Below are 12754 nucleotides of genomic sequence, written 5' to 3' on the forward strand. Positions count from 1 at the left end.
CCCCCTCTCTCCCCTCCTCCTCTCTCCCCTCTCTCCCCTCTCTCCTCCATCTCCTCTCCCGCCTCTCTCCCCTCCCCTCCTCCTCTCTCCCCTCTCTCCTCCCCCTCCTCTCCCCCCTCTCTCCTCCCCCTCCCCCTCCTCTGCCCCCTCTCTCTCCTCCCCTTCTGTCACCTCCTCCCCCTCTCTCCCCTCCCCTTCTGTCTCCTCCTCCTCTCTCTCTCCTCTCACACACACAGCTCTGTACCAGGCCCGCCCTGGAGGGGCTGTGGTGTTCTCCAGGCTGATAGAGGGTCGTCACAGCTATGCAGATCTAGACCTCAGTGTTTACACTGGTCTCCTAAGCAACCCTGCATCTGGGAGACTAGCCATGTTTATGTGTGAGAGTAAGAGTGAGTCAGTGAGTGTGTGTTTTATGTTATTATGTGTGTGTGAATGAAAATGATGTGTGATTATGTGTGTGTCTGTACAAGTGTGTGTGTGTGCGCATCATGTTAAGTCCTGGGCAGAGAACAGTTTAATTAGATAGGGTGGGGTGAGAGATCTTTCAGTAAAGTACTGCCTTGACTGATCCAACACCACCCCCTCAGACACACACACACACATAACACCCCCTCAGACACACACACACACACACAACACCACCCCCTCAGACACACACACACACAACACCACCCCCTCAGACACACACACACACACATTGAGGCAGCAGAATGTCCTCCAGTAACTGTGGTGTAAACAGAGACTCTGAATGAGACAGAGTGAGAGGAGAGAAAGACAGAGGAGAGAGAGCATGGGAGACAAAGAGAGAGTGTGGGCGAGAGAGTGTGGGCGAGAGAGTGTGGGCGAGAGAGAGTGTGGGCGGAGAAAAATGACGGAGAATATCCACCTTTTTGCTGTTAGTGTAAAACATTGACTTCTTAAAATAAACATTCTTCCTTTCCCTGTCTCATCTCTTACAGACTAACAGAGACGATGTTCCCAGAACATGTAAGGTGAAAGGTCAGATCATGGGTCATGGGATCTTCTCACACACACTTGGACCTCCTTCAGTGTGACTGGACGCTGTGTTTCCTGCAGACCTCTCTGCTCCGGGAGATCCTACATCAAAGCTGAGACAACATCCTCCTCATCATCATCACAGGGGATCGGATCTGAACAGACCCAACACTGACTCATCACCTATAGCAACAGAACCCTGTCAGCTGCAGAGGCTCATGGGTAATCAGACGGTGCGTATCACCCTGGAACCTTCCAGAACCAGAACCCTCTCCTGTGGAACATTCTACCATGGAATCGTCAGGTCGCTAGCCAAGCCGCCTGGCTCTCTGGCTCTGACGACCAACCGCTGGAAACGTGGATGGAAAAGCGGAGCCCTGAGCGAGGGGGTTATTAGATCCAGCCAGCCTGCGAGGACCAGGTCAGACCAGGACAGCCTACCAGGGACAGAGGAGGAAGTCGTTCTGGTCTAATAACAGCGTCACATATGAAGATACATCTTCCACAGGCTCCTCTGGTCAGTCGGCTTCTCTGAGTGGTTAGAGACTGTCAGGACCATCAGTCCTGCTCGCTCTGTGGCGGAGCTGGCTGGCGAGGCGTTCAGCTGCAGGCTGGGTGGAGCCCTCTGCTGGTCAGCAGCTGCAGGTGCGCTCTCTACATTCTACCTGCAGTTAGCTTGACTTCTGGAAAACCAGGTGGGGAAAAGAGATGCTTCACTGACTAACAGGAAACCACTACTGTATATACTAGTAATAAAATCTAATTCCCAACAATTTCAAAAACGCAATTTATTCTTTTTACAACTGCAGAGTGTGTGTAAGAGTGTGTGTGTGTTCAGCGTGTGCGTGTGTTCAGCGTGTGATGCGGTCCACCCTGGCCTGGTGGATCTGGAAGGCAGGCGTGACCCAGTGTCCGCAGGAGCAGCGGTCTCCACACCAGCTGAAGGAGCCCAGCTTAGACGAGCACTTAGGACACAGCAGCTGCACAACAACAACATCAACACAACAACAATTATATGCACTTTGTATATAGCCTTGGGTTAAAGCGTCTGGTAAATGTAATGGCAATGTTTTCCACACGCCATTTATACAGCTCAACCAATTATTTGAGACCTGTACATTAATCATCACTTCCTGTCTGATACCACCCAATAGCATGGCTTCCCTAAGCTAGCCTGTCACTGCCAGGGTGTGTGCTGATTGGTGGCTGTACCTGTCCATCCATGACACCCAGCAGGGCCTGCTCCATCCATTGGACGGGCTCTATGAAGTAGGAGGTGCAGCGACTCTGGTCTCCGCCCCCTGGGGGCAGGCACTTCCTGTAGCTGAAGGAAGAAGCTCCGCCCCCTATGGGATGGCTGAGGAGACTGGACTCCCGGAATAACGTCCGACTGGATGGGGGGGGGGGGGTGAGAAGAGATGGGGTGGAGACGGGGGAGTAAGGATGCAGATTGTGGAAGGTTTACTGGAAACTGACCTGTGACATTTCTAATACCTTCCAACAATCCTTCCATGCCCTCATCCTCAATCACTCTCTCATCTCTCTCCCTCCCCCCCCCTCCTTACCGGCACTTCCTGCATCTGTAGGTTGTCTCAGGGCAGTTGGGGGCGGAGCCCTGGGCGGGGTCGGCCACAAACACCTCTCTGGGCACGCTCTGCAGCTCTGGGTCAGGAAGGACAGTTAGATCACACCAACATGCCAAGGCGTCAATAACTTCTATTAGGGCTGCACGATTATGGCCAAAATGATAATCACGATTAAGTTGATCAATATTGAGATCACGATAATTTGTTGATTTGAACCAACACCGATGTTATTGTCACATATTATAATTAATTAATTATAACTGCTTTCACATCCATATTGTGCTACATTCCTGCTAATAAATAGGTGCATCAAAATAAAATAGGTCCTCTTATTCACCAAAGTTCAGTTCATCTCCTTAACCCTCGTGCTGCCTTCGGGTCACATGACCCAAAGGTTCACAACGAACCATCGTTGTGTTTACCCAATTTCACCCAATACAAAAACAAATAAAAATAATTTTCTTTTAACCATTGCAATGTGGGGGGTCTGAGACAGCCCGACAGTTAAAAGAAAATGCTTCACTTTGTTTTTGTATGAGGTAAATTTGTCGCAATACGACAGTGGGTCACAATGACTGATGGGTCAGAATGACCCGAAGATAACACAAGGGTTAAAGAATAAATACAAATAAATAAATAAAAAGAAAATGTAGAAAAACTTCAACAGGGCACTATTTTCCATTTTACATTGTGTAAATATATTTTAGGAAGCAAAAAAAAGAAGAAAAAAAGCAACAACAAAAAAGGAAAAAAAATATCGCTCGATCACGCAAATTTGATCGTGTGAAGCCAAAATCGTGATTGTGAATCAAATATAATTAATTGTGTAGCCGTAACTTCTATACACAACCACACATACACAGCTGACAGTCCACACACCTGACAAGCACAAGTCCACACACACACACATTTACATTTAGCAGAAGCTCTTATCCAGAGCGACTTACAGTAAGTACAGGGACATTCTCCCCGAGGCAAGTAGGGTGAAGTGCCTTGCCCAAGGACACGTCATTTGACACGGCCAGGAATCGAATCAACAACCTTCTGATTAATAGCCCGACTCCCTAACCGCTCAGCCATCTGACCCACACCCCACAGTCCTCACCTGGGTACTTCTCAGTGATCTTCTGCAGTCTGTACTGCTTGTAGAGGGGGCTGCTGGTGTCCAGCTGACAGCCCATAGACTCATACAGACAGAGCTGCTCCTGGAAGCCCTGGTTCACCCTGGAGACGGACAGGAGCAGGTCAGGACACTCTCTCTCTCTCTCGCTCTCTCTAGGACAGATTGTGTGAGAGTCTTACTCTACGTGGGGCGTGGCCTGCTGCAACCTGCAGTACGCTTCCTGGAAGCTCAGCTGGTGTTGTCTCATCAGATAGGCCGTTGCCACGGCAGCACTCCGACTCCGCCCTGCGTGACTGGGATGGATTTAGGCTTCAGGTCAGCTGTGTGCTACCTGACTCCACCCTGACTTCAGGTCAGCTGTGTGCTACCTGACTCCACCCTGACTCCACCCTGACTTCAGGTCAGCTGTGTGCTACCTGACTCCACCCTGACTTCAGGTCAGCTGTGTGCTACCTGACTCCACCCTGACTTCAGGTCAGCTGTGTGCTACCTGACTCCACCCTGACTTCAGGTCAGCTGTGTGCTACCTGACTCCACCCTGACTTCAGGTCAGCTGTGTGCTACCTGACTCCACCCTGACTTCAGGTCAGCTGTGTGCTACCTGACTCCACCCTGACTCCACCCTGACTCCACCCTGACTTCAGGTCAGCTGTGTGCTACCTGACTCCACCCTGACTTCAGGTCGCTGTGTGCTACCTGACTCCACCCTGACTTCAGGTCAGCTGTGTGCTACCTGACTCCACCCTGACTTCAGGTCAGCTGTGTGCTACCTGACTCCACCCTGACTTCAGGTCAGCTGTGTGCTACCTGACTCCACCCTGACTTCAGGTCAGCTGTGTGCTACCTGACTCCACCCTGACTCCACCCTGACTCCACCCTGACTCCACCCTGACTTGAACCTGACCACCTTTAGGGCTACGCTGTTCTGATCCTTGATCTTCCGCTGTACTTTCTCCATGCTCTATTTGTACATCGCTTTGTATAAAGGCATCTGATAAATTAATAACATATCCAATGTAATTGTCTGAAAGGGTGTGAATACTGCAAAGGGCTGTATGTTTCCTGTAGTTCTTTAGTTGTTTCCTGTAGTTCTGTGACTTCTTCAGCCTGTAACTCACCAGTGGACCAGGACAGTGGCGGTCTTTGTAGGGGTGGTTGACATTGCATTGGTCACCGTGGCATCCAGAATGAAGGCCAGACATTGGTCGAGGTGACTGAGTAGGTCACTGGTTGGCTCGTCCTGCAGCCTCAGAAACTTCCTGGTGAACGGGCCTCCTGATAGGACGGGCTCCTCAGAGTCGACGCTCAGGATGTGAGTGACAGCTGCCTCGGCCAATGCCGGCTCTGTCAGGTCTGTCACCGCACCGATGTACACGCCCGGATCCACCAGGATCATGACTGGGCTGTCAGTCCACAGGTCTGTCTGTGAGCTTAGCTGTCTGTCTGCCTGTGGGTGAGTTCAGCTGTCTGCGGGTTAGTCAGCTGTCTGTCTGAGTGTCTGTTGATGATGCTGGTTCTGTGGGTTCGAGTTTCAGTCCATCTATGAGCTAGTCTGCATACCTGTCTGTCTGCTTACCTGTCTGTCTGCTTACCTGTCTGTCTGCTTCCCTGTCTGCCTTTGTGTGGGTCTCCGTTTCAAGCAGAGAGCACAGACATACACAACAAATCAAAATTACAACTACTACACACCACAGCGCTGCTAGTTACAAATCATATCCGCTCAATGCAGCTGATACACATCTGTCTGATCTAGCTGGCTATAAGCAACATGTGATGGCTAGAAACATCAACCCACGTGTTAATTAAACTGAATACACAACTGGCCAAATGATATTCAGTCATTCATTTGACATAGATAGGTAGCTAGCTGGTCGTATTAACGAGCTAGTAGATTTTGACAGATATTTTCACTTGTGGACACTGTAAGTTTGCCGTATTAGCCAGTTTGCTAGCTACCATATTAATTTCCCCTTTCGTATCCTCGCCGTTTTTGTCTCCTGTCACTAACGTACATATTATCAAATCATCGTCAGCTTGAAAAGTGTAAAGGAAATTTTTTTTAAATAAAGTTTTAGAAGTGTTTGCTAAACACTTCTCTAGTTTGGCATGTGTGACAACAAACCTATGCGGTCCGCTTGTTAAGCATCCGACAGTCAAACAAAATCTTACAATAATATGTTCCGCCACCAAAATCGATACTTACTTCCGCTAGATGGCAGTAGTCTTTCTCAATGTTTATTTACTAACCTTAAATGTCGGTGCAATCAGTTGAGTGGTTTGACCAAAGGCAACACTTTGAGTTCTGATTCTCTAACGATCTTCCCAGATGTTAGGTTGGCTGGAAACAGACAATCCTTTCCTCTTTGCAAATAATCTGTCTGGATTACGACACAAGCAGTCAATTAAAGAAGTCTGTGTGTCATGGCATGTGTTGTTCTTTTTTATTTTATTATTAAACTTTCAAAAGCATGTGTGTGTGGGACTGGGACGTCAATAGAACTCGCCGCGTTAATTAAAACGGTTGTAATAAAAACCGGACCATTCAGATGCCATTCCCCCACGCTCACCACAACCCCCTCCTCCCCGTCATTTACGAAACCGTGGAATAGGACGTCATTACCGTCTGGAAATCAGCCTCTCTCCTCGTGAAATGTCTGAGTTCAACAACAAGACAGCCGCACGTGCGTGTGAGGTCGCCCGGTAACAAAAGTGAAATAACTGAAAAACAGAAGCAGAGAAAACAGGCAGGACGTGTTTGACGTAAGAGGGAACAGAGCTAATCTGCCAGGGAGAGAGGGAGAGAGGAGGGGAGATAGAGTCTGGCAGGTGGCTATAGGGGTAGATAAAGGAATTATTTACCCTATTATAATTAATAGGAGCTATTTATCCTATTCTAAATACTATGAACTATTTTGCAAATACATGCCTCCACACAAGCAGAAAGCACCCTGTACTTCCAGGGTTAGATCAGGCAGGTGGGGCGTCTCAGGGAGTGACACCTTCACTTGTCCAGCTGCTGCTTTAGAAGGTCATCCTGACCTCCAGCCTAACTTCCTACTTTCTGTCTGACCACAACCTTCATCTCCCTCAGGAATCTAAACTAAGTTTAGTGAGTTTGACGTGGTCCATGTCTGAGGTCTGTGATTCGGAGTGATTCCCACCAGGTCCTGTCTGGCATCAACACTGGCCAGGGCTTCATTAGAGACACTTTAATAGTTGTTGATGGAACACGGAGCTACAGGCGTGGTCAGAACGCTCACAGACGTTCTAGAACCCCCAGATCTGGCGATGGCAGCACAGGAACGTGTTGTTCCTCTTGTAAACGCCACACCCCCACCCTGACTGTGATGTCATCGCCGTCTGTCTGAACAGGTGCCGTCTTCTCTCCTTCACCATTGGCTAGTTTGGGGGCACTTCCTGTGGGTAGGAGGAGCACTTCCTGTCTGGTATGTAGGAGGTTTGGGCATCGCTGGAATTTAGCAACCATGTCCTCCTACCCCCTCCCCATCTCTCCTCCTCTCCTCCCCTCCTCTCCTCCCCTCTTCTGCCCAGCCCAGGTCCTGGTGCTCTATATAAGACCCAGCTGGGAACAGGCAGACAAAGCTGACCTTCCAGAAGAACCTTCCAGGAGAACCTTCCAGGAGAACCTTCCAGAAGGTAACTGGTTGTGAGGGACCTCTCCCTCTATTTTATTTTATTTACTTCTCTGTCTCTTTCTCTCTCTACACATCTTTTTCTCCACTCTCATCACCTTTCTCTCTGACACTATATCTTTCTCTCTATCTGTCTCATCATGCTTGCTATGTAGTTTGTATGTTACATACATGTTGTTCCGTGGAGACTGATGATGTGGTGATGATGCTTCCACAGTCTGCTACCCAGCATCAGCATCATCATCATGAATGCTTCCATCCTATTGGCTGTCCTGATGGGGACCTGCGCTCTGCTGTCAACCTCCACAGCCATCCCTCCAGGTCAGAGGTCACACAAAGCAGAATACAATAGAGTAGAGTAGAATTAAGTAGAGTAGAATGGTGTGTAGAGCATGGTGTAGAGAATGGTGGTTCCCAACCCTGTCCTCAGGGCACCCCTGTCCTGCATGTTTTAGATGTTTCCCTGCTCCAACACATCTGATTCAAATGAATGGGTCATTATCCAGCTCTGCAGAAGCCTGCTTATGACCATTCATTTGAATCAGGTGTTGGGGGACAGGGGTGCCCTGAGGACCAGGGTTGGGAACCACTGGTGTAGAGTATAAAAGATCATTAGCTCATTGTTATCTCCCCTCTTATCCTGTTCTACAGTATGTTTATGTATCTGTTTATGTGCATCTCTTGTGTGTGTGTGTTTGTTGTGTGTGTGTGTGTGTGGTGTGTGTGTGTGCAGGAGAGTCGTGCCAGGGTCGTTGTGGTGAATCTTTCAGGCGAGGACAAGTGTGCGAGTGTGACCCAAACTGTACACGCTTTGGAACCTGTTGCTACGACTACCAGAACCACTGTGGTACGTAGGATTGGACTGTTATTGTGCATGTGTTAGAGTGTGTGTGTATGTTAAGAGTGTGTGTGAACTAACACAAGCCTGTCCTGTAGCCCCTCCCAGATCAGACAGGAAGTCGACATCAGACAGGAAGTCCGAAGAGGAGAGGTGGAGCAGCAAGCCTCTCAACAGTGAGAGTGAGGAGGCCAGCCCAGGTACGTCTGGACCTAGGAACTAGAGCCTGTCACAACTAGGACCTAGAGCCTGTCACAACTAGGACCTAGAGCCTGCCACAACTAGGACCTAGAGCCTGCCACAACTAGGACCTAGAGCCTGCCACAACTAGGACCTAGAGCCTGCCACAACTAGGACCTAGAGCCTGCCACAACTAGGACCTAGAGCCTGCCACAACTAGGACCTACAGCCTGCCACAACTAGGACCTAGAGCCTGCCACAACTAGGACCTAGAGCCTGCCACAACTAGGACCTAGAGCCTGCCACAACTAGGACCTAGAGCCTGCCACAACTAGGACCTAGAGCCTGCCACAACTAGGACCTAGAGCCTGCCACAACTAGGACCTAGAGCCTGCCACAACTAGGACCTAGAGCCTGCCACAACTAGGACCTACAGCCTGCCACAACTAGGACCTACAGCCTGCCACAACTAGGACCTACAGCCTGCCACAACTAGGACCTAGAGCCTGCCACAACTAGGACCTAGAGCCTGCCACAACTAGGACCTAGAGCCTGCCACAACTAGGACCTACAGCCTGCCACAACTAGGACCTAGAGCCTGCCACAACTAGGACCTACAGCCTGTCACAACTAGGACCTACAGCCTGCCACAACTAGGACCTAGAGCCTGCCACAACTAGGACCTACAGCCTGCCACAACTAGGACCTACAGCCTGCCACAACTAGGACCTACAGCCTGCCACAACTAGGACCTAGAGCCTGCCACAACTAGGACCTAGAGCCTGCCACAACTAGGACCTAGAGCCTGCCACAACTAGGACCTACAGCCTGCCACAACTAGGACCTACAGCGTGCCACAACTAGGACCTACAGCCTGCCACAACTAGGACCTAGTCCACAATAAGCCATGGAACCTGCAAGATAGTCATCATCATAAGTCCAACCTTGTTTGTCTGTATCCCTGCCTGACACTTGGCATGTTGTGTTCCTGTGTGTGTGTGTGACAGACTCCAGCTCCCCCCTGTCTCCGTACCGCTACCCCTACAAGGAGTCTCCCCTGACCCCTGACCTCTCCCCCCTGACCCCTGACCTCTCCCCCCTGACCCCTGACCTCTCCCCCCTGACCCCTGACCTCTCCCCCCTGACCCCTGACCTCTCCCCCCTGACCCCTGACCTCTCCCCCCTGACCCCTGACCTCCACCCCTTGATGGACAGCTCCAGTGGCCCCGCATCCTCAGCCCCCTCCACCAATCCCGGCTCAGTGATGGAAGGTGAGGGTTCACGAAGCCTCACATGGTGGGAGGGGAGATGTGGGTCCTCTGTTTTTGTTGAAGTCTTGATGCCAGGAAACCGTGTGATTCTCTCTCTACCTCTCTCTGTCTCTCTCTCTCTAGCCCTGGGTGATGCTGCTGCCAGCCTCCTTCAGGGGATCTCCACCATCCTGCCTGACCCAGAGACCAACCTCACCCTGCCCATCTCCGGCTCCACTCTAGCTCTCCCTTCAGCTCCTGACGCCCCCCTGCCCAGCCAGGGAGGCCCCTCAGCGGGTAACACCGGCCCTCAGAACACTTCCTCCCCTCGAGGTCCTCTGAACATACAGATCGCCCTTTCCTCCCCCCAGGCCCCTGGTTCTCCCGGCTCCAAACCAGCACCCGGCACCCTGGAACAGCTAGCCCAGGCTCTGGCTGGTTCCTCCGGGTCCGAACTAGCCCCCGGCACCCTGGAACAGCTAGCCCAGGCTCTGGCTGGTTCCAAACCAGCACCCGGCACCCTGGAACAGCTAGCCCAGGCTCTGGCTGGTTCCAAACCAGCACCCGGCACCCTGGAACAGCTAGCCCAGGCTCTGGCTGGTTCCAAACCAGCACCCAGCACCCTGGAACAGCTAGCCCAGGCTCTGGCTGGTTCCAAACCAGCACCCAGCACCCTGGAACAGCTAGCCCAGGCTCTGGCTGGTTCCTCTGGGTCCAAACTAGCACCAAGCACCCTGGAAAAGCTAGCTCAGGCGCTCACTGGTTCTTCTGGGTCCAAACCAGAACGTGGCACCCTGGAAAAGCTAGCTCAGGCGCTCACTGGTTCTTCTGGGTCCAAACCAGAACCTGGCACCCTGGAAAAGCTAGCCCAGGCTCTTGCTGGTTCCAAACCAGCACCCGGCACCCTGGAACAGCTAGCCCAAGCTCTTGCTGGTTCTTCTGGTTCCAAACCAGCGTCCGGCACCCTGGAACAGCTAGCCCAAGCTCTTGCTGGTTCCAAACCAGCACCCAGAACCCTGGAAGAGCTAGCCCAGGCTCTGGCTGGTTCCTCTGGGTCCGAACTAGCACCAAGCACCCTGGAAAAGCTAGCTCAGGCGCTCACTGGTTCTTCTGGGTCCAAACCAGAACCTGGCACCCTGGAACAGCTAGCCCAAGCTCTTGCTGGTTCTTCTGGTTCCAAACCAGCGTCCAGCACCCTGGAACAGCTAGCCCAAGCTCTGGCTGGTTCCAAACCAGCACCCGGCACCCTGGAAAAGCTAGCCCAAGCTCTTGGCAGGACAGACTCCCAGGCCAGTGGACCCGGTAAGGGATCAGAGAACAGTGAGGTGGTTCTAACACAACGCCTGCCTTCTGCACACCTGGACGCAGTCTGGGGTGTGGTCAAGGACATAGACACAGCTGGCAACATCCTAACGTCTGTGTGTGTTCTCCAGGTGCCAGCAGTCTTCCAGACCTGTGCAGTGATCAGTCAATCAACGGCCTCACTGTCCTCAACAACGGTTCCATCCTGGTTTTCAAGGGTGAGTGAAGGGATGTGTGTATTCTGTATGTAGGATTCTCTCCAGGTAAAGCCCTGACCGCTGACCTCTGACCCCCAGGTGAGTTCTTCTGGCTGGTGGACCCGAGCACCAGGAGGGCGAGTCCAGCTCGCAGCATCTCTGACCACCTGGGTCTTCCCTCTCCCATCGACACCGTGTTCACGCGCTGCAACTGCAAGGGCAATACCTACGTCATCAAGGTAGGACCACACTACAGATAAGAATTTATTATGTCATAAATAATGATGTGTTCATAAATTATGACATGAATGTCCTCCACTCCCTCTCCCCTTCTCCCCTTTACTCTTCCTGCCCTCTCTGCCTCCTCCTCCCATCCCTTTCTCCCTCTCCCATCCCTTTCTCCCTCTCCCCTCCTCTTCCCCCCCTCCAGGGGGATCAGTACTGGAGGCTGGATGATGGGGTGGTCGAGCCAGGCTACCCCCAGCCTCTGTCGTCAGGCTTCTCAGGTCTGACAGGCAGCATCACAGCTGCTCTGGCCGTCCCAGCCACCAAGAAGAGACCAGAGGCCGTCTACTTCTTCAAGAAGGGTGAGGGGGGCACGTCACATGACCATATGGAAGTCACATGACCACGACACCGCCCTGTCCTAGACGCTGGATCGTGTGTGTGTGTGTTCAAGTCCATCTCATCCTTCACTCTCTCCCTCCTCCCCTCTCTCTGCCCCTCAGGGGGTAAAATGCAGAAGTTCTCCTTCCCCACAGGAAGTGGTCCCTCCTGCAACTGGAAGTCCCCTGCCAGGAGCCGCACCACCCGGCAGACGGGTAATGATGATGTCATAACTACTTGCCCAGTTGGTTACAGTAGCGTTTCTAGTGGATGCTTTCATCCAAAGCAATGTTCAAACAGAGCATACAGGCAGGACAGCAGTCAGGCACTACAAGTGTTTTACTGAAAGCGCCACTCTGTAAGCCCTAGTCTGGCCTCTTAGAAACTATTAAGAATAAAATAGTAAATAACAAACTAACAAACCTACTATGCAAGTGAGGCCTGTTGCAGTGAAATAAAATATATCCCAAAATGATAAGTTTATATATTTTTCTAGCTTGTGCATAGCTTATTACTTATTTACATCTTTGATTCAATTAGCCATACCTGGTTAAATTAGAGGTCCTGTTGATGTTGTTGTTGTGGTCAGAGGGTCGCCTGAGTCTGGAGATCAACATCCAGGTGTCTCTGAAGGGACTTCCTGCCCCCGTCACCTCTGCCCTCAGTGTGCCCAACCCCAAGAAGCCCGATGGATACGACTACTTCCTCTTCTCTGGGCGTGAGCACAATGATGACAGCTTCCTGTCTCCTGATGACTTCCTGTCTCTCCTAATCACTTCCTGTCTCTTTCTAAAACATTCTCATTTGAGACTGATTTTTTAAAACAAATGTCATAATACCTCCTCTCTCTCCCCCCCTCCCCCTCCCCCCCCCCAGCTCTGTTCTTCAACATCAAGATCTCAGGCGACCTGCTATCTCTGGTGAAGCCCCCCAGAAGGGGTGTTGCCGGGGCAACCCGTCAGAACCAGAACTCCGTATCCAGTTGGCTGAAGTGTCCCTAGAGCGCCCCCTGTGGACACACAG

At 51.5% G+C, this 12754-nt stretch overlaps 2 protein-coding genes across 3 annotated transcripts; one reads left to right on the forward strand and one right to left on the reverse strand.

Moving 5' to 3' along the window:
* Positions 1–1747: 1747 nt before the first annotated feature.
* Positions 1748–5834, reverse strand: dusp12 (dual specificity phosphatase 12). Its single transcript, XM_062480759.1, has 6 exons — positions 4824–5834; positions 3885–3998; positions 3688–3806; positions 2562–2658; positions 2209–2386; positions 1748–1976 (listed from the first exon to the last, which is right to left on the reverse strand). Exons 1-6 carry the CDS (start codon positions 5099–5101, stop codon positions 1848–1850), a joined length of 915 nt encoding a protein of 304 aa, XP_062336743.1. The 5' UTR covers positions 5102–5834; the 3' UTR covers positions 1748–1847.
* Positions 5835–6263: 429 nt separating this feature from the next.
* On the forward strand, positions 6264–12748 carry prg4a (proteoglycan 4a). 2 transcript variants are annotated; one of them, XM_062481751.1, is made up of 15 exons: positions 6264–6392; positions 7258–7362; positions 7576–7679; positions 8092–8205; positions 8295–8396; positions 9384–9445; positions 9530–9647; positions 9771–9782; positions 9876–10928; positions 11060–11146; positions 11225–11364; positions 11556–11712; positions 11854–11946; positions 12321–12449; positions 12608–12748. In XM_062481751.1, exons 3-15 carry the CDS (start codon positions 7604–7606, stop codon positions 12730–12732), a joined length of 2268 nt encoding a protein of 755 aa, XP_062337735.1. In that variant the 5' UTR covers positions 6264–6392; positions 7258–7362; positions 7576–7603; the 3' UTR covers positions 12733–12748. The 2 variants fall into 2 exon arrangements, with proteins under 2 accessions (XP_062337735.1, XP_062337736.1); XM_062481752.1 differs by lacking the exons at positions 6264–6392; positions 9771–9782 and adding an exon at positions 7131–7151 and having other exon boundaries at positions 9530–9653; positions 9870–10928.
* The last annotated feature ends 6 nt before the right edge of the window (positions 12749–12754 follow it).

The sequence above is a fragment of the Osmerus eperlanus genome, chromosome 16, assembly GCF_963692335.1.
Source record: "Osmerus eperlanus chromosome 16, fOsmEpe2.1, whole genome shotgun sequence".
NCBI lineage: Eukaryota > Metazoa > Chordata > Actinopteri > Osmeriformes > Osmeridae > Osmerus > Osmerus eperlanus.

Excerpts from the sequence above, each read along its gene's own strand:
- dusp12 (XM_062480759.1), bottom strand. The coding sequence starts at position 5,101 with ATGATCCTGGTGGATCCGGGCGTGTACATCGGTGCGGTGACAGACCTG. Across the intron at positions 3,999-4,823 it reads GCCACTGTCCTGGTCCACTG|TCACGCAGGGCGGAGTCGGA; the intron begins GTGAGTTACAGG and ends AATCCATCCCAG. Across the intron at positions 2,659-3,687 it reads GATCACTGAGAAGTACCCAG|AGCTGCAGAGCGTGCCCAGA; the intron begins GTGAGGACTGTG and ends TTCCTGACCCAG.
- prg4a (XM_062481751.1), top strand. The coding sequence starts at position 7,604 with ATGAATGCTTCCATCCTATTGGCTGTCCTGATGGGGACCTGCGCTCTG. Across the intron at positions 8,206-8,294 it reads CGACTACCAGAACCACTGTG|CCCCTCCCAGATCAGACAGG; the intron begins GTACGTAGGATT and ends CCTGTCCTGTAG. Across the intron at positions 12,450-12,607 it reads CTACTTCCTCTTCTCTGGGC|CTCTGTTCTTCAACATCAAG; the intron begins GTGAGCACAATG and ends CCCCCCCCCCAG.